Below are 20,393 nucleotides of genomic sequence, written 5' to 3' on the forward strand. Positions count from 1 at the left end.
CGTGTATTTTCGAGAGTCCAGACTACGTGCGCCTTTTTCTTGTTTTACGACTGTTGTGTGTGTGCGTAATCTGTTTTTGCCTCCCGGTTGGGTTGGCTATTTTCACCTGTTTGGATTACTAAAGTCTGTTGAAGTACGCCCTTGTTCCTGCGCTTGATTTCTCACACCACATCCACACTCAGCATTCTTGACAGTCCTGCACAAAGTAGATGTCCTAACTGATTTGCCAAAACTATAGTTTGTTAACAAGAAATGTGTGGAGTGGTTAAAAAACGAGTTTTAATGACTCCAACCTAAGTGTTGTAAACTTCCGACTTCAACTGTAAGTCAAAAGTACACCTGCCCATGTAATACACAAGCAGTCTACATGCACTGTAAACAAAGGTCGCATTTGTCTGCCAGATCTCACAATGTTAGGGTAGGTGTTTAACATATCAGAAAACCACATCAAATGAAATAGCAATCTGATGCCCAACTGTGCAGTCAATGACGTGGTCACAAACATTGGTTGATGCAATGCAACGCCTGCAATGTAGTTGGGGAGGAACACCACCAAAAACTTGATCATTAGGAAAACATTTAACCCCCACTATACCCCCATACTTGATTCAGAACTGATACTTACTAATTTATGATGCTTTTAATGAGAGCAAAAAAAAGACAAGGTAGCAAAAAGTATCCAACACCAGTACATGATATCTCAAAAAGGCACCACGCAACAAACTACCAATAGCAGGTGTTTCTTAGAAGCAATTAATTAATAGCCAGCCTGTCTACTCCATAGCACGTGTGTGTATGTGTGTGTGTGTGTGTGTGTGTGTGTGTGTGTGTGTGTGTGTGTGTGTGTGTGTGTGTGTGTGTGTGTTGTGCGTGTGCGCGTGCATGCTATTATCAATAATTGTTTCCTGGAATGCACTCTATGTTTGCATAACCAATTCTGTGTAAATCCTGAAAATCTTCAATCCGTCCCTCCTGTTTACATTTTACATTTTAGTAATTTAGCAGACGCTCTTATCCAGAGCGATTTACAGTTAGTGAGTGCATAAATTTTTCATACTGGCCCCCAGTGGGAAACGAACCCACAACCCTGGCGTTGCAAGTGCCATGCTCTACCAACTGAGCTACACGGGGGCCCACCTGCCATGTCAAGTGTGTTTGCGTGTCATAGTGTCATTGTGTTTGCTTGCATACTGTATGTGTGTATGCATGTGGCCATTGGATTTGTGTATATACAGTATGAGTGTTTGATTGTGTTTCTGTGGTTTATTGGGGTTTCTGAGTGTTTATATTACTTTCTGCATGTTTGTCTGTGTGTGTGTGTGTGTGTGTGTGTGTGTGTGTGTGTGTGTGTGTGTGTGTGTGTGTGTGTGTGTGTGTGTGAGAGAGAGAGATAAAGAAGGAAATTCAATAAGTCAGACAGACAGACAGACAGAAATAAACATATTTTTTGCTCCATTGCCTCTACAGCAAACCTCTGATCAGAGTATCTTTCTGCACCATCTACACTACACTCTACTGTAGCACAGCTCTCAGACCAGCTAGCTCTCAGACAAATGGGCCCATATTAGTGGGAGTGCTGATGTAGCTTCAGTTTTAACTTTTGGGTCATAATGAATAAGATCACATGGACAAGGGAGACCGGATCCTAGATCGGCACTCCCACTCTGAGATGCTTTATAAATATGACCCCTGACCTCAGTTCAGTTCTCGTCTGTGACCAATTGCCTATAGATTGCAGTCATCAATAGCAAGGACAGAAAGTGATCGGAAGACTTCAAATGCATGATGGGTTGTTTCTTTCCACTGACCTTCTCTCATGCTTTACTTTGGGTCGACTGGGTATTTACAAAGCTGTGAAGGAGATTTGTATGGAGAATGGAGGAGGAACTAAGAAGTATTCTACAGGAGAGAAGGAAGAGAGCGAGTACAGTTCACCACCTATCTGTGCAATGGTGGACAGCGCCTGGTGCTGAAATTAGTTCAAGGAGTTTTGTTGCCAGGAATCTTTACCAAAGCTCATCTAGCTATTCACCTGTTTTACGCAAACTATACCACTCTGGAGTGTCAGTTATTTAACTGTGTAAATGAGAACGAAAAACTTTTGTTTGGTTTTTAAATGGTGTATTTCAAATGTATCTTTGGTTTTATTGTAGTGTATAGGCTATATTATTTGTTTTGTCTTTGAAGGGCTGTTGGAAGATAAGCCTGTGGGATAAAAGAGAAACAAACACACACAAAAAAAACATTAGATCACTCTGAAAAGACAGGTCCACAGCCAAACAAACCACACAATGATCGTTGCCTTGGATACAATCCTGAACCCATATCACCCTGAATGACTGACTGCTCTATCTATGTGCTAGAACATGACAACAACCTGGATATTTTATGATGATTACATGCTATAATGTTGTTATATAAATGTTATAAGGATTTTATAAGGACTTGCACCGATGAACATGACATTCAAAGCAAAAGAAAGGAGTGTGTATTTTTTCTTTCTTTTGACCTTGATGGAAGTATTTACATGGCCATAATTCAGTAATAATTCAAAAATAATGCATGCATGCTATACTTACACAACACACATCAACCCCTATGGGCCAGATCAACTAAGCATATACACTAGGTGCTAAGTTTGAATCTGTATTTTTTTTTGTTGCATTCAACTCTAGTGGGGGAACCCTTATAGAAATGAAATAATTCCTGGTTTCAGGATCATAGACAGCTCTCACTCGAACGCTATGGCTACGTTTTGTGACTGATGCTAAATATTTAATATTCAATTGTGTTATCCATTAGGCTACTTGTTGAGCAGACTCTCCTGCTCTCGAGTCCTCACTATTTTCTAGACTCTGTTTTAGCTTTCAGAGTAGCTGGATGGCTACTGATGCTGCACATTCTGAAAACAGACCCTTCAAGTGGTCAGAATTCAAAAAGTCGCGCACGACATAGCACCTCCAAAAAAGTGTTCCAAGAAGAACATGATGGCGACAACTAACCCAGGACCAAGATGACAGTGGACATCAAAAGACAACATCTCAGGTATTTTGCCTAGCAGACACGGAAGCGAAATTCACTGGGCTGACATAGAACCCACCACTCATCCCAGAGCCACCACGTTCAAGGCGAACGTAAATGAAGGTTGCCGTAAAACGGGTCTACGCAAAGGACCAGTGCTGAGCGCAGGCAGAGGAGAGGAGGGGGAAGCGAGACATGTTGCTACAGAAAACTAGCATCTTCATCTTCATCGGAGAGCCATGGAGAACGCGGTCCCATCAATGCACGGCTTAATCTCCTCCAACACATTAATTGAATGTGAATTACAGATCATCGCGGAGTTCAACCAGCAGCACCACCTACGACCCAACATTTAAGAGGCGAAAAACGCAAATTAGACCACAAGTCAATGAATGTTGTGGCAGAGAAGCCCCCACGGTGGAGTCGGCCGGTGAAGAAGGCGTTCCCAAAATATGACCAGGGGTGCTTGGACGAGTCTGCAGCAAGAAGACGGCTTCAAAATCTGGCTAGAACCCCGCGAGAACGAAAAGCCATTTACCGATTCAGAGAGGGCCCAGAGATGGCGACTGTCTTTGGCTTCGCTCTTGTTTCTAACCATTCTGGCTCTCTGATCACTTGTGGTTCTGCGCCGAGGCGAAATTGACAAGGACCCGTGATAAGTTTGCATTGACGGACATGGGAGCTTACCCATCTGCAAACCACATCCCATCATTCAACCTCCATTTAGCACACAGCAGCCTCAGAGAAAACGAATATGCTATTTTTTATAGGGAATTCTACCAAACCTTTGTGGCGACTTGAAACTTGCCACCACGATAGTTTATCCAAAAACTGCTTTACTTTTGATGACGCCGACCATTTGTGCAAGGACCTTTCGGAAAAGAAGGGACCCGGACTGTAAATATAAGTGATTTATACCTTTCCTTTTGTAATTCTTATTCTCTTTTGGATTTGTTTTACGGGTCTACGAGTCCGGACAATTTGAACTGCAGTCTTGACGTGCATTGATGGCGATATGGCGAAGTGCAGCCTGTGCGTCCAGGCGTACCAGCGCTAGTGACCAACACGCCCTGGAGAAATATGAGGAATTTGAGCTTATGACTCAGAAATATGAAACGGATGCATATTCAGTGAGAACATGCATGGATGAATGCAAGGTAGGCTGACGGGGATCTTTCCCCAATCTGTTGATTTTGCCTAAATAGATGCAGTTTGGTCCCATACGGTCGTCGATCGTCATGGTAACGGATGGCAGATTCAAGGATATCCTCTGCTTTATTACCAGAAGGCTCAAGCAGGATAAGAAGCATATGGTCTCGCACCCTAAGTTCTTGCATGTGTGTGTCTTTGGTTGCTTTTTTCCACAATTTAGGAGTTTTAAATCGGTTGTGGAATGGAGAAAGAGCCAGGCCTTGAGGTGTCATAACTTTCCTTCCACAGGCTTCACAATATCACCAGAAATAGGCTATTATATCCAAGCAAATATCAGCCAGCTTTACATGTTAATTCTTTCTGTAAAATGATTTAGATATTTTATTTTAGTGCTATGCTAGGCTAGGCTAGACTAGTATATTGCAAAGACTACAATAGCTGCTACTCTTTTCCTATTCATGCATCATCCCGTACCGCACCGCACGCAGGTGGTGGTCTTTTTTCAGTAATTGTGCTGGATGGTGTAGGGCCACTCGGTGCCAGGTGTTCCGCCATGGCCACTCCACTCCACATTGAGTACATTTCAATAATGTTAATAGGGCACCGGTGGCTTCCATGCCTAATCCGCAGGAAGGGCCTTTCCCCCGTATCATTTGGCACTGTTTGCTCATTATTCGCCTGCTGTTGTGAAGGCGGTCTTTTTATCAGTCGTAAACTCGACAATGGCGTTGACACAGAATTACGACAGCTGCTCTCTTTTTATCACACAATTTATACCTCAAATATGACCATGTGGCCTGGAGGAAGCTCCGACCCTGTAGTTGTGTTTTACACTTCACCGACTGGTTGGACAATAGCTATAAAATAGAGCCTAGGCCTATGTTTCAGTGTGCCCTTGCCATCTCTATTCGGTAATTGTATGCAACATTCACGAGTAGCCTGCTTGGAAAACATCCTTTATGAGCGCTTTCACGGTTTTGGGTGTGAGATTTCCTATGCCTTTAGAGTTTCAGTATAGCATTTGATATTTATTTATATTTTATGTTTATGGTCGACAGCCAGTCAGCCACTATGGACGTGGATGAGAGCTGTCCATGGTGCTGAAATCCATCTATAGAAAGCCGACTCTCCAAGCGAATGGCAGCAGGCGGTCAGTATTCATGAACCAGTCAGTGACAACCACCTGAAGTCTCTATGAACACAGGTGTCTGTAAACCCGATTCATGAGTCATGATAATAGTGTTGTGTGTGTGTGTGTGTGTGTGTGTGTGTGTGTGTGTGTGTGTGTGTGTGTGTGTGTGTGTGTGTGTGGTGCTGAAAAGACAGCTCCCAGCCTCCCACAAATAGGCCAGGAATCACTGTGATGAGGATGCAGTAATAGCCACACTATTTTATGATGATTTTGGCAGGATACTTTTGTCTTTTGGCAGGATGCTTTCATCCTTGTGGAGCTTATTGTGGTTCAATAATGATGAGATAACAAAACAAAAACATTGGCCTACATGCTCATATTTGTTTGATAATTATCAAGGGACATATCCATCACTACTAAATGTTGGTTAAGATTAGTTTTCTGTCTTATCAGTATTTTCAGTTCATTTTGTTATTTTTTATTTTGACTTTCATCCTATTTTTCGTTCTAGCTCATGCTGTCTCATCCTCTCCCTGGTCTTGACAGGCAGATGATGGATGTTGAGGGATATCACTGTAAACCCCAAGGCATTTTTAACTCAAATACTTCTAGTAAGTTGTACTCAAAGTCAATGAAAAGTCCTTATTACTTAAAATGTTTATGTGGTACTGGCTCAAAACTAAATGAGAAGTCACACCAACTACATTTTTTAAAGATACAGTATGATAACAAATTAACTTTTTTTCCCAGCATTTTCTACTGCAGGTAGATTTTTTGGAATTGTTTTTAATATCTGTGTTTTTGCATGTACATTGAGTGATTGATTAATTCAATGTTATGCTACACAAAAATTCGTTTTTTTTCCTAAACTAATCCAATCATTGAATTTTTTGCACCGTTACTGAAATGTTACTTAACCCTGGGAGTCATTATAAATGCAGGTTGCAGGGTGATTACAAATCTTAACTGTTGAATAGTGCAGGCTAGATTTCAATAGGAATTACACATCATTTTGCAAGCCAGCATAATGTCATTTACACTTAGGGGTTGCAAAAATTCTGGTAGATTTCCCAGGTTTTCCAGAAATCCTGGTTGGAAGATAACTGGAATTTCTTTTGGGAAAGTTTGTTGAATTTTGCAACCCTACTTGCAGGCCTGATGTGGCCTGTAAACTATGAGCTTTCAGGCCACTGTATAAGACCTTATGATATATGTAATGATTCAATTATAATGATAATATTCGCCTAGGAACTCAGTTGGGGGAAGGCCACAGGACTGAAAATGGATTAATTCAACAACAATGTTCTGTCACTAACAAATACAGTCATGGGTGGTAACTATACAATTCAATCGAAAAGGCAACGACACTGGGAAATTATTGTTGGCGTGGCTTAGTGGAGGCGTTAACTTTATAGTATACCTTACATTTGTATTACTCATATGAAGGTAGTACTGCTCACTATTTACGTTTCTTGTTTTTTTTACTTTTTAGGTAATTGGTTTCCTCAAAATGTAGCCAGAACTTATCCGGGTTTTACAGTGTGAGGGGTGTGTTGCTGATCTGTGATGTGTGTACTAAACCTTGTGTGTTTCTCTCTCCTCTCTCTCTCTCTCTCTCTCTCTCTCTCTCTCTCTCCTCTCTCTCTCTCTCTCTCTCTCTCTCTCTCTCTCTCTCTCTCTCTCTCTCTCTCTCTCTCTCTCTCTGTCTCTCTGTCTCTCTGTCTCTGTCTCGTGTGTGTAATTGATGGCACATGGACAGAGAGTCTTGTCCGAGTGGTGTGTGTATGAACTCAGAGAGGTGATAGCACGGTCACCCACCTTTATTAACTTTGGTATATATCTCACTGTCCAAACACGGTAACGTATCTACAGAGCTTCAGTATTGGAACAGTTATTCCCATCCAAACAATCATGTCTGCATCCCAAATGAGCACCCTATTCCCATATAGTGCGCTATTTTTGATCAGAGCCCTCAAAAGTAGTGCACTAAGTAGGGAATAGGGTGATTTTAGTTTTTTGCTTTTGTCATAGAGCCTGGTCCTATATCTGTTTGTGTTAGCTTGCCAACTCCTATCATCAATGTTTGGTGTGACAATGAGAATAGGAGTTGATAAGACAGCGCAAAACAGATCTGCCACCAGGCTAGAGTCGCTATGTGTCACAATATAGTGTGCCTGATGTAGTGCGTTCTGTTGGCCAAATGACTGCTGTAACAAGGGGCAGGTTCACAGAGAGGTCACACTTCAGAGAGTTGGATGGAAAGATCTGGACATAGATACATGTGGTCGTGTGGCTGGAGTTGGTAGAGCATGGCACTTGTGGGTGTGTGTCTGCGTGTGTGTGTTTAAGTGGTGGCTGGTGGCACTTTAAATTGGTGGACAGGCTCCTGGAAATGGCTTGAACGGAATTACAGTTTTTCTCAATTGCTAAAACACAATTTCTGAAACCTTGCTCCATTTTCTGAAAACATTAAACACAAAACCTCATCTTCAAGCACTATTTACAAAACCTCTGACTCCTCTCGTAAAATGAAACATTCGCCTCAAAACAGTTTTACCTGTGTTCAAAATCAAACACTGCTCTCAAATCATAAACAAAGTGATCAAAATGATATACACTCTCAAGCAGTCAGTAAACAATACACCGAAAAATAGAAAACACATTGTTCAAAACATACAGTTCTCAGGGAGAATTTTCTTTTGATGAACGAAAAACATGTTCTGTCATAGTAGCTCAAATTGATCGGAGAAATTACTACTCTGCTTTGTTCTTTGCAATTTTGTTTTTTTGTTCTTCCTCCTCCTTGTACCCCTATTTTTACAGTACTGTACCCTGCATCTCACAAACTTGTCCTTTGTCTCTGTGATACTGTAATTCTTGTTCTTTGTTGATATGAACCTGCAACCAGTCAAAATCTATTGAGCAGTCAGTACTGTTAACAAATGGAAAGCACAATGTTCAGGGCCATACAATTTGTCCATTGTACAGTAGTACAGCCTACAATGCACTGTACTACAGTATACAATACTAAAAGGGACAAAAAATCAAAGGAGTAAACATGTGATCAATGTGCTTCTTCTTGTCTTTGGGCTGGGTCAGGCCAGAGCACTTTGTCGACATCACAAGCAATATTGCCCTCCTGAGGCAATGGGGAAAGAAGCTCTAGTGTGCCGTATCCAGCCCTGACATGATTCCTCACCTATATCACCACAGGCTAAACCATGGCTTGCAGTAGAGTTACTCTAGTGTAGGGTTGTCTATCATATACTTTCCATCTCCTCAATCGAATTCAGGAAAGGCGCAGTATGGAGGGAGGTACAGAGTTCATGAACTGCCCATTGATGTTAAACCATTCCCTTACCTGAGCAGCTTGGTGGAAACTGACATTGTCCCACACTATCACATAGGTGGGAATGGGATTCTCATTTAGCTCTTGATCCTGCTGCTCTTGAACCTGCTGCTCAAATAAAATATCTCTTAGATTGGCAATACATCTTAAGAAGGTGTTGGGTGTTATATGGCCCGAGTGTAACATGGTGATGTAGAACACCATGGTTGCTGATAGCAGCACAGATTGTGACATTGCCACCTCGTTGACCAGGGACTTCAACAATGGCCCTCTGTCCAACTCATGTTTGGCCTCCTTCTCCTCTTTGTTAGATTGAAGCCTGGTTCTTCGGCAAAGATGAACTCATGGGGTCTGTCCAAGGATTCCAAGTCAAACATTGTCTGTGAGAAATACAATATACTGTATGTAGGATTTTGTGAAGTCGTGACAGAGACAGTGCTATGCTGTAGAGTACAATTAGGCCTACTGCTATGCACTTCTGATTCACATACATTGTATGTACTGAAGAGTAATGTCATTCACATAGTGAGTGTGTTAGTACTGTAGACAATCTGGATTACAGTAAATGTTTCTGAATGTACACTTACTTGCACATACTGAGCTCGCAGTTCTTTCACCCTTGGTGAGTTGCGCTCAAAAGGTACTCTGTATACTTGTTTCATTCGCATCCTGTTACGATGGAGGACACGGTTTAATTGTGGAAATGCTCACACTGTTGATTCCCTTGAAGTCGTATTGCATTATCTTGAAGGACCATGCCAACTATAAGGCTCTTGCTCCCGAGTGAATATAGCTGTCCTTCCACCTGTATGTGACAGCCTTGCAATTCTACAAAAAAGTAGTTGTGCAGTTACAAAACATATTCATGCAGTACAATACATACAGTGATTAACTTTACAAATGTCTATTGAAACAGCTGCATATAGTGTAGTACAGTAAATGTGCAATTACAAAAATACAGTAGTATACTGTACCTGTTCTCTTCTCTGAATGTCCTTACTATGGTGGACACAGAAAATCGGCTCAAATTGGGTTGCACATTAAGTCCTGCTTCCCCCATTGTCAGTCCATGGACAAGAACATGGTCTATCGGATATTTCCACTCTTTGTCCTCTTCCTCTTCGTCCTCCTCTTCCTCTTTCTGCCCTCCTCCTCCTCTTCCTCCTCGTCGCCCACCTGCAACGCACTCGTCCTCTCACATTGTTTCTTCTTTCCATTCTCAGACTTTCTCCTTCCCACCTTCAACAACCTGTTTGCCTCTGAACTGGCTTATATTGGTTGTGTCGCATCATTTGAAACAGGTTAAATACATTTTGAGTGGTTGTGTTCAATCAATGACATGTGTTCTCTATTTGTATTTGACTGTTGCCACTTGTGTTTACCAGTATGGATGACATGTGCATTAGAGTGCAGAATGTGTTTTGAGAATGAGAATGTGTTTAGAGTTTTGCTGAAAAGTCTAAGTGAGATCTTGCAATTGTGTTTTACCATGTGAAATGGTTTAAGGTATTGACAACAGACTGCATAATTAGCTAAATGAGTCCAGGCAACTGAGAACTTTGTTCAGCCAATGGGTTTTAGTGTTTAAGCAATTGAGTCCGTCCTTCCCTCACCATAAGTGAGTGGTGATCCCTCTGGGTCATTGACCCCCAGATCACTTACAATCAATATAATGAGTCACTATTAACCCATCAAAGAGATTGTGTATGTGTGTGTGTGTGTTGATTGAGCGGGGCAGAACTGGTGCTGAGAGGTGAAGGGTGACGTGGAACTTCTCATTCAGTCAAAACACACACACACACAGATGTTGTTACACCGCATGTCAAACTGTGCTACCTTGACATTTTGAAAAGCACCCTAATAGACGGGTAGGTTGTTTAGCAACAAAAGCAATGCGTGCTCAACCGTGGAGCAAAACAGGTGGGGTTGGCTTAGAATCAAAGGATTGTTGACAACATTTCCTCTCAAAATCTTGTATTGAAAACATAAATACATTTGCACAGGAGGCACTTGTTGTCTCTCAAATACATCGTTACAATTATTGGTTAGCTTGTTAGCTTAAGTTTCATCGCTATCGGGAAACCCGAATCCTGGTCTTTAGTACCACTTTGTAGAATGTGGTTTTTCTGAGTTATTTTCTGCTGCAAAGAAACTGTGGCAGAGGGTTTATGAGTGGCATTTATGTGTGTCAAATGTCTGTTTGTGTGTGTGTGTTTGTGTGTGTGTCTATGTACTGTTTGTTTATTAATAACACTTACACACTTACTTAGCATCTCAATCTGAAAGTCTATGCCTATGCCGTGGTTTATCATCTACAATAAATATTTCATAATATGAACTTGTTAGTGTCATGATTACAGTAACATACTAAGATCAAAACCTGTGCTGTGTTTTAGCATCTACACCAATTCTACTGTTGAGTTTTTTTTCAGACCAGGTGTGGTCTCATGTCTATTGCCCCATACACACTCAAGGTTTACAACTGATCTACAACTCATTCGACACAAAGGTCGTGATACAATGGATATTTCCGTGATACAAATCAAATCAAATCAAATTTTATTGGTCACATACACATATTTAGCAGATGTTATTGCGAGTGTAGCGAAATGCTTGATACAATGCAGAGTTTGGCTGCACAAAAAATATTTACAAAACCATTGGCGGTTTCTTCACAATGCTTGTGTAACTAGTTTTGTGCAGAGAAGATCTTTGTTCACAACCATTTTGTAAAATGTGTTGTACATCAGTTGTACAACTTGAGTGTGAACGGGGCCTATAAGAGGCAACTTGATCTCATAGTTTCACTTCGGGATTTGACGTAATTTGATGAACGTAGATTTCGAACCATTAATTCCGCGTGATTACAGGGTTCATTCCGTGTGGTTACAGGGTTAAAACAGAAACAACTCAAAGGGTTAAGTTTAGGTATTAATTCCGAGTGGTTAAGGTTAGGCTATGGTTTGGGGGAAAGCATAAAATTAAATAAAAATAAATGTAGTATCATCAAGTGCTCTCCCTGCTTGCTAGACAATTGTGAACTGCCGTGGCGCAGTGGTTTATGCAGCGTGCTCTGGCTCTGTGAGTTTGAGCCCAGTGCTGTGCCTTCATCATTTTGTTTTTATGGTGAGCGCCGAGGACGGCATATATTGAAGTCCTCAGGACCTTTTCAAATGACCAGCCTGCAATAGGAGCCATATAGCTACAGTTCGGTTCCCAGGGCTGTGGGCTGGCTCGACTGGCCGCTGATTGAGTTAGCATGTCAGCACCGCCACCGGTCACCGGTCACCGTGAGTCTGGACTTTCCGTACTGCCCCTCCCTCTCTCCCCCCTTCACTGCCGTGGGAGTTTGACCTTGTAACCTAGGAAATAACGATTTAAATCATTTACATCATTTACATTTACATCATTTAGCAGACGCTCTTATCCAGAGCGACTTACAAATTGGTGCATTCAACTTATGATAGCCAGTGGAGACAACCACTTTTTTCTTTTTTTTTATGGGGGGTAGGATTACTTTATACTATTCCAGGTATTCCTTATAGAGGTAGGGTTTCAAGTGTCTCCGGAAGGTGGTCAGTGACTCCGCTGTCCTGGCATCGTGGGGGAGCTCGTTCCACCATTGGGGCGCCAGAGCAGCAAACAGCCTTGACTAGGCTGAGCGGAACTGTGCTTCCGTAGAGGTAGGGGAGCTAGCAGGCCAGAGGTGGATGAACGTAGTGCCCTCGTTTGGGTGTAGGGTCTGATCCGAGCCTGAAGGTAAGGAGGTGCCGTTCCCCTCACAGCTCTGTAGGCAAGCACCATGGTCTTGTCGTAGATGCGAGCCTCAACTGGAAGCCAGTGGAGTGTGCGGAGGAGCGGGGTGACATGAGAGAACTTGGGAAGGTCGAACACCAGACGGGCTGCAGCGTTCTGGATAAGTTGTAGGGGGTTTAATGGCACAGGCAGGGGAGCCCAGCCAACAGCGAAGTTGCAGTAATCCAGACGGGAGATGACAAGTGCCTGGATTAGGACCTGTGCCGCTTTCGTGTAAGGTAGGGTCGTACTCGCGAATGTTGTAGAGCATGAAACTGCAGGATCGGGTCACCGCTTGATGTTAGCGGAGAACGACAGGGTGTTGTCCAGGGTCACGCCAAGGTTCTTTGCACTCTGGGAGGGGACAAACCCCAGGGTCTCTCGCTCCCCCTCTCTCTCGCTCTGTTTCTTGACCTGACTGCTGAGAGGGAGGGCCGTTAGAGCAGCAGCGAGGCAAAAGTTTGGCACCTACTGACTTGAGTTTCCTCTTGAATGATTGTTTGTCGTTGCTTCATGCTTTACGGCTCCAGTAAAGTTCTCTCCACTAGTGAGAGTGGGTGAGAGATTGAAACCTTCTGATACCTTTACAGAATTCACCTCACTGTGTGTGTGTGCCTCCCAGAATCTCCTCTCCAGTGTGTGCGCTCTGTTGTGTGTGACCCCAAACCCAACCCCATCCTTAGGAAATGTAATGGGTAGAACTGACAAAGTCTAACGTTCATTGTCTTGTTCTATATCCCTAAGCGTGGTAATCTCAATGAAGGGAGCTTGGCGATGGAACAGCATTGTGGCTGTGTGTGTCTCCTTGGAGGATAAGGCTCTCCTTTCTTCTCCTCTCCTGTGTGTCTGTCTGTGTGTGTGTGTGTGTGTGTGTTTGTGTGTGTGTATGTGTGTGTGTGTTGTGTTATACTACCTGCTGTGGATACACCCTGCCAGACTCTCCTCTCATGTGTGTGTGCTCTGTTGTGTGTGTGTGCTGTGGGTACACCCTGCCAGACACCCTTGACAGTGGCCTGGCAGCTCCCCATTCATCACCCACCCGCACCATGGTGGGCACCATCACTCCCCTCACTCCCTTTCCTCCCACCATCCCTGAATAAGATACAACCCAATTCAATCACAGCTACAGCTACAGTTCGTTTTCCTGAATGAGGGAGGAAAGAGGGAGAGAGAGAGAGGGGGAGAGATTCTGTATGCGTTTCTGTGTATGTGTGAGTAAAGAGAGGGAGAGGCAGGGAGAGAGAGAAAGAGAATGAGGGAGCGAGGGAAAAAATCGATTATGAATGTGTTTGTGTGTGAGATATATTATTATATTATAGAGAGGGAGAGATAAAAAAATATTCTGTGTGTGTGGGGGGAGAGAGAGAGAGAGAGAGAGAGAGAGAACAACAACAGCCACAGGAAACTGTGATGAGTAGAGAGGGAAACTCAGGAGGATAAGGAGGAGGAGGAGGAGGAGGAGGAGGAGGAGGAGGGAGGGAGGAGGAGGAGGACTTGACAGGTGTCTCCCACGAGGGGGCGGATAAAGATACTGTGACTAAGTGAAAGGCAATGAATGATGTCTCAGGATATGTGTGTGTGTGCTTGTGTAGGATTACAACAGGAAATACATATGACTAAGGGAAGTTGTGTGTAGGAAAGTTGTCATCCGTGTCTTCACTGTCAGCGTGGTGTACTGTATAAGGTGTATATACAGTACAACATCACATACTGTATGTTGTGTAAGTAATTTGTGAGCTTTTGACATATTTTCCTCTTGAAAGATAATAAACATAATTAATCGATCAATTACCATTTATCAGTCAGCCCGTCCATCCAGCCACCCACCCACCCATCCATCCATCAATCCTTTAAAATATCTTTGCTCTAAGGTTTATTATAGATTTACTTTAAGCATGCTTAAAGTAAAGCTATAATAAGCTACAATAAGTAATGCCGAAATTCAAGTTACTCAGTGGACTTGAAAGGTGAATCATAAAGATGAAAGAACTGAGTGAATGTATTTCAGGGTTTCACTGTTAATATCGTCTTTCGACGGATCTGTGTGTCAATCTAAGTGACATAATAAAAACATCCCCAGTCAAAATATGTCAGTTTAAGATAGAGATCAGGTTTTTGCAGGGGCTGCGTCTCAATCCACTGCATCCGCCTATGTCGGCCTTCCGCATCTGCAGTGGAAGGTGGCCGAGCTACAACAGTGTTTGTCAGACCATGAGACATCCCAAAAATCGGTCTTCTCACCAAAACGACTGTAGCGTCCGAAAAAATGCATTATGTCATTAATGTAATTTTATTTGAACGATTTGGCCTACAAATATGACCACTCTATGTAAATATCAGAATCTCACGACCACAATGGTGTTTTCTGTTTTGCTCTACGGCCCCCACAATGGTCACGGGACTCGTCTGAAGGTAACCCATACAAATGAATGGAAGTATGGAGGTAGTTTTGTGGCACCAAAAATAAGGGGTTAAATATGTGTCCAAAAAAACCAAAAGATTTCCTGAGCTTTCTTGTATCTCATAGACATAGGACAGACACTTCAAAACCTTCATCATGATTACATTTTTACTGTCTTTTTGCCATATATAAATGTGTTATTCAATGCGTTTCTATGGGCTATAGTAGTAAAGGACAAATTCTATATTTTATAAAAATACAAATAAAATACAAAATAAGATACCTAAAGAGGTCCTAAAATTCTAAATCAAATAGCTAAATGATCCATGGTATGACCATCTTAAAAACAATTCCATACATTAGCTTAGTAGAACCCCTCCTTTTAGAGGTTTTTAACAGCCTTGCTTTCCAGGCTTGTAAGACATATGATGAGTAATTTACCTTTTATGTTTAATGAACCACATTGGCATCATGAATGGACATAAATGGAACATTATGTCATATTACTATCAACCATTAGCTTACCTTGTAACAGTGAAGTGAATGTTACTACACCGGCTCTGGACGCTTGTCGGATGTGGCAGGGCTTGAAAACTATTACAGACTACAAAGGGAAGCACAGCCGTGAGCTGCCCAGTGACACAAGCCTACCAGACGAGCTAAACCACTTCTATGCTCGCTTCGAGGCAAGCAACACTGAAGCATGCATGAGAGCACCAGCCGTTCTGGATGACTATGTGATCACGCTCGCCGTAGCCGATGTGAGTAAGACTTTTAAGCAGGTCAACATTCACAAGGCCGCAGGGCCAGACGGATTTCCAGGACATGTACTCCGAGCATGTGCTGACCAACTGGCAAGTGTCTTCACTGACATTTTCAACATGTCCCTGACTGAGTCTGTAATACCAACATGTTTCAAGCAGACCACCATAGTCCCCATGCCCAAGGACACTAAGATAACCTGCCTATAGTCTCCCGAGTGGCGCAGTGGTCTAAGAGATCCTGGTTTGAATCCAGGCTCTGTCGTAGCCGGCTGCGACCGGGAGACCCATGGGGCAGCGCACAATTGGCCCAGCGTCGTCCAGGGTAGGGGAGGGAATGGCCGGCAGGGATGTAGCTCAGTTGGTAGAGCATGGCGTTTGCAATGCCAGGGTTGTGGGTTCGATTCCCACGGGGGGCCAGTATGAAAAATAAATAAAAATAAAATGGATGCACTAACTGTAAGTCGCTCTGGATAAGAGCGTCTGCTGAAATGACTAAAATGTAAATGACTACCGACCCGTAGCACTGACGTCTGGTCTGGAAAGGCTGGTCATGGCTCACATCAACACCAGAAACCCTAGACCCACTCCAATTTGCATACCACAGATGATGCAATCTATATTGCACTCCACACTGCCCTTTCCCACCTGGACAAGAGGAACACCTACGTGAGAATGCTATTCATTGACAATAGCTCAGCGTTCAACACCATAGTGCCTCAAAGTTCATCACTAAGCTAAGGATCCTGGGACTAAACACATCCCTTTGCAACCGGATCCTGGACTTCCTGACGGGCCGCCCCCAGGTGGTAAAGGTAGGTAACAACACATCTGCCACGCTGATCCTCAACACGGGGGCCCTCAGGGGTGCATGCTCAGTCCCTCCTGTACTCCCTGTTCACCCATGACTGCATGGCCAGGCACGACTCCAACACCATCATTAAGTTTGCCGACGACACAACAGTGGTAGCCTAATCACTGACAACGATGAGACAGCCTATAGGGCTGTGTGGTGCCAGGATAACAACCTCTCCTCAACGTGACCAAGACAAAGGAGATGATTGTGGACTACAGGGAAAAAAAAGAGGACTGAGCACGTCCCCATTCTCATCGACGGGGCTGTAGTGAAACAGGTTGAGAGCTTTAAGTTCCTTGGTGTCCACATCACCAACGAACTATCATGGTCCAAACACACCAAGACAGTCGTGGAAGAGGGTACGACAAAGCCTATTAACCCTCAGGAGACTGAAAAGATTTGGCATAGATCCTCAGAAAATTCTACAGCTGCACCATCGAGAGCATCCTGACTGGTTGCATCACCTCCTGGTATGGCAACTGCTCAGCCTCCGACTGCAAGGCACTACAGAGGGTAGTGCGTACGCCCAGTACATCACTGGGGCCAAGCTTCCTGCCATCCAGGCCCTCTATACCAGGCGGTGTCAGAGGAAGGCCCTCAAAATTGTCAAAGACTCCAGCCACCCTAGTCATAGACTGTTCTCTCTGCTACCGACGGCAAGCGGTACCGAGCGCCAAGTCTAGGTCCAAAAGGATTCTCAACAGCTTCTACCCCCAAGCCATAAGACTCCTGAACAGCTAATCATGGCTACCCGGATTACTTGCCCTGCACCCCCACCCCCACCCCATCTTTTTTACGCTGCTGCTACTCTGTTAATTATTTATGCATAGTCACTTTAACTCTACCCACATGTACATATTACCTCAACTATCTCAACTAGCCGGTGTCCCCGCACATTGACTCTGCACCGGTACCCCCCTGTATATAGCCTCCCTACTGTTATTTTATTTTACTTCTGCTCTTTTTTTCTCAACACTTTTTAGTTGTTTTATTTTACTTTTTTTATAAAAAAAAAAAAATGAATGCATTGTTGGTTAAGGGTTGTAAGTTAGCATTTCACGGTAATGTCTACACCTGTTGTATTCGGTGCATTTGGCAAATAACATTTGATTTGATTTGATTTGTGTGGGCATGACTGTGTGTTCATGATTGTGTATGTGTGTGCATGTTCATGACTGTGTGTGTGTATGTTCATAATGACTGTGTGTGTGTGTGTGTGTGGGGGGGTCTGCCCCGGGGGTCTGCCTCTTGAAATCGTATCTCCATGTTGGAGGGCCTGGACATTACAATTGAGTATTAGCAGTGAGAGGGGGAGCGAGAGACAGAGAGAGAGAAAATGCAAATGCTAGTTAGCGTTGCGCGACATTTCTAATTATGTTCATGAATGGAGGGGTCTCTGTTTCAAAGATGCGCACAGGGGCCTTTGTGTCTCTCATTAGCACCAATGCTATCGTCTTATAGGGCCTGGCAGGAGGAGCACAGGCACTGAGCTTTCTCTCTCAGTTCTCTCTCTGGTTAACAAAAAAAAAATGCTGGGTTAAAAACAACCCAGTTTGGGTAAATATTGGACACAACACACGTTGGTTATTTTGACCCAGCCAGTTGGGTCACTTAGTTGGGTTGTTGGGTTATTGAGCAATGACACACAAGAGGGGTATCCTACGAAACAGGTTTGAGGAGGTAGCGAGGTAAACCTTTTAGCCAGGTAACGAATCCTTCAGAACTAACCTGCTCCGGGGCAGGCTAACTGACAGCTAACTCCACTTACCCTGAATGAAATTTGACGTGTATTCATTGATGCCAAGGGAAGCAAGGCTTCCCAAAAAAATTTACCAAGAAAAAAAGAAACACAATGCTACATAATTTATCTTTTGTCTCTCTGTGTTTCATAACTTTCTTTCAATTCGCAAGAGGCTGAATGTATCTCGCCGGAGAAAGCATCCGAGCAAACGAAACAGTGCCCCTCTGTCTCAGTATATGTAGTGTATCTAGCTGATGCTGTCTGGTGGGAAAGAGTATGCCATTCTTTCCGCCCGTACCATTGAATGCAAGGGAAGCCAGCGAGCATTTGGCCTCCCTCAATAGAAAAAATATAAAATAATAGCCAATCAGCTTTTTTAAGCTAATCTGAGCAAGCTCAGCTGTGAATGGTCCTGGTGCACATAAACAAAGTGTCAAGGGAAGCCAGTTTGAATTTGGCTTCAGACCAATCACATCACAAGCCAAACGTCATTATTGACAGAAAAAAACTTGAATTGTTGCCTAGGACAACAAAAACTAAAAGCGTTTAGGCAACATGAAAGAGGAGGAAGGCATTGGTGTTTCCCTACAACTAGGGTGAGTCAACATGTTTTTTTGTTCTACTTGCACGCACACACACACACACACACACACACACATTGCACACACATACACACAGCCACATCATATTTAGCTTACGTTTATTGGACTAAATACTTTTTGGTATATTTTACATTTACATTACATTTTACATTTACATTTTAGTCATTTAGCAGACGCTCTTATCCAGAGCGACTTACAGGAGCAATTAGGGTTAAGTGCCTTGCTCAAGGGCACATTAACGTCATTTAGCAGACGCTCTTAGCCAGAGCGACTCACAAATTGGTGCGTTCACCCTATAGCCAGTGGGATAACCACTTTACAATTTGGGGGGGGTTAGAAGGATTACTTTATCCTATCCCAGGTATTCCTTAAAGAGGTGGGGTTTCAAATGTCTCCGGAAGGTGGTGAGTGACTCCGCTGTCCTGGCGTTGTGAGGGAGCTTGTTCCACCATTGGGGTGCAGAGCAGCGAACAGTTTTGACTGTTCGCTGTATTAGACTAAGCATATGTGATTAGATGATGTTGAAATGTTGAAGTTTAAATGGTACTGGAATAGTGGAGGCAGCTCCTGTTTTCTTTGCAACTTGTGGTAACTCTCCGTGGTTCTAAATCAATAGTTGTTTAGTAGTCCAAAAATGTCGGAAACATTACCTTGCTTAAACAATGTAACTGTTTATTACATGCAATATGTTTTGTGGACTTCTTCACCGGACAGATGTTGTTCTCCGGGATTGTAATGAAACAAATGTGTGGTTTAATTTATTCTGCCACTGTGTCTTCTTATTGTCTCGGCCTTAGGCCTATATATCACGGTGTTAAGGCATATAAACTAAAAGGTAATAAAGCAAACAACGCAATTATCAAAACACACAGGTTGTAATATGGCTTTCTTTCTGGTTTGGCTCCCTCAGTGATTTTACCTACGCACTGCTACTGCTGAGCCTCGAGTTGAGGACTAATGAAATCAGATTCCCAAAGATTGCATCGTCATCCCCTTCATTTGAGGAAGACAACTGATTCAATATTTTATTAATCAAATGTTTATTTGTGTGTTAAATGTTTTTATGTTAAAATATATCACATTACATATTTAGTAATGACATAATGCATTTTAAACTTCACACACAGTAAAACTTTTGTACGACTTAATACAATTATTTTATTGACAGGAGTGGGAAAATAGAAGCTTGTGGTTGTCCATTGATACAGTGAGGGAAAAAAGTATTTGATCCCCTGCTGATTTTGTACGTTTGCCCACTGACAAAGACATGATAAGTCTATAATTTTTAATGGTAGATTTATTTGAACAGTGATAGACAGAATAACAACAAAAAAATCCAGAAGAACGCATGTCAAAAATGTTGTAAATTGATTTGCATTTTAATGAGGGAAATAAGTATTTGACCCCTCTGCAAAACATGACTTAGTACTTGGTGGCAAAACCCTTGTTGGCAATCACAGAGGTCAGACGTTTCTTGGAGTTGGCCACCAGGTTTGCACACATCTCAGGAGGGATCTTCTCCAAGTCATTAAGGTTTCGAGCCTGACGTTTGGCAACTCGAACCTTCAGCTCCCTCCACAGAT

General features: G+C 43.0%; 1 protein-coding gene across 1 annotated transcript in view; it reads left to right on the forward strand.

Annotated features, from left to right (window-relative positions):
• The first annotated feature begins 4,088 nt into the window (after window positions 1-4,088).
• The window catches only part of LOC121558723 (transmembrane protein FAM155A), a 52,600-nt gene continuing 36,295 nt past the window's right edge, over window positions 4,089-20,393 (forward strand). Inside the window, exon 1 of the mRNA XM_041872119.2 lies at window positions 4,089-4,178. Within this exon, the coding sequence (XP_041728053.2) occupies window positions 4,119-4,178 (60 nt within the window). The 5' untranslated portion in view covers window positions 4,089-4,118. The remainder of the gene's footprint in view (window positions 4,179-20,393) is intronic.

Source organism: Coregonus clupeaformis, unplaced genomic scaffold (genome assembly GCF_020615455.1).
Source record: "Coregonus clupeaformis isolate EN_2021a unplaced genomic scaffold, ASM2061545v1 scaf0330, whole genome shotgun sequence".
NCBI classification, from domain to species: Eukaryota; Metazoa; Chordata; class Actinopteri; order Salmoniformes; family Salmonidae; genus Coregonus; species Coregonus clupeaformis.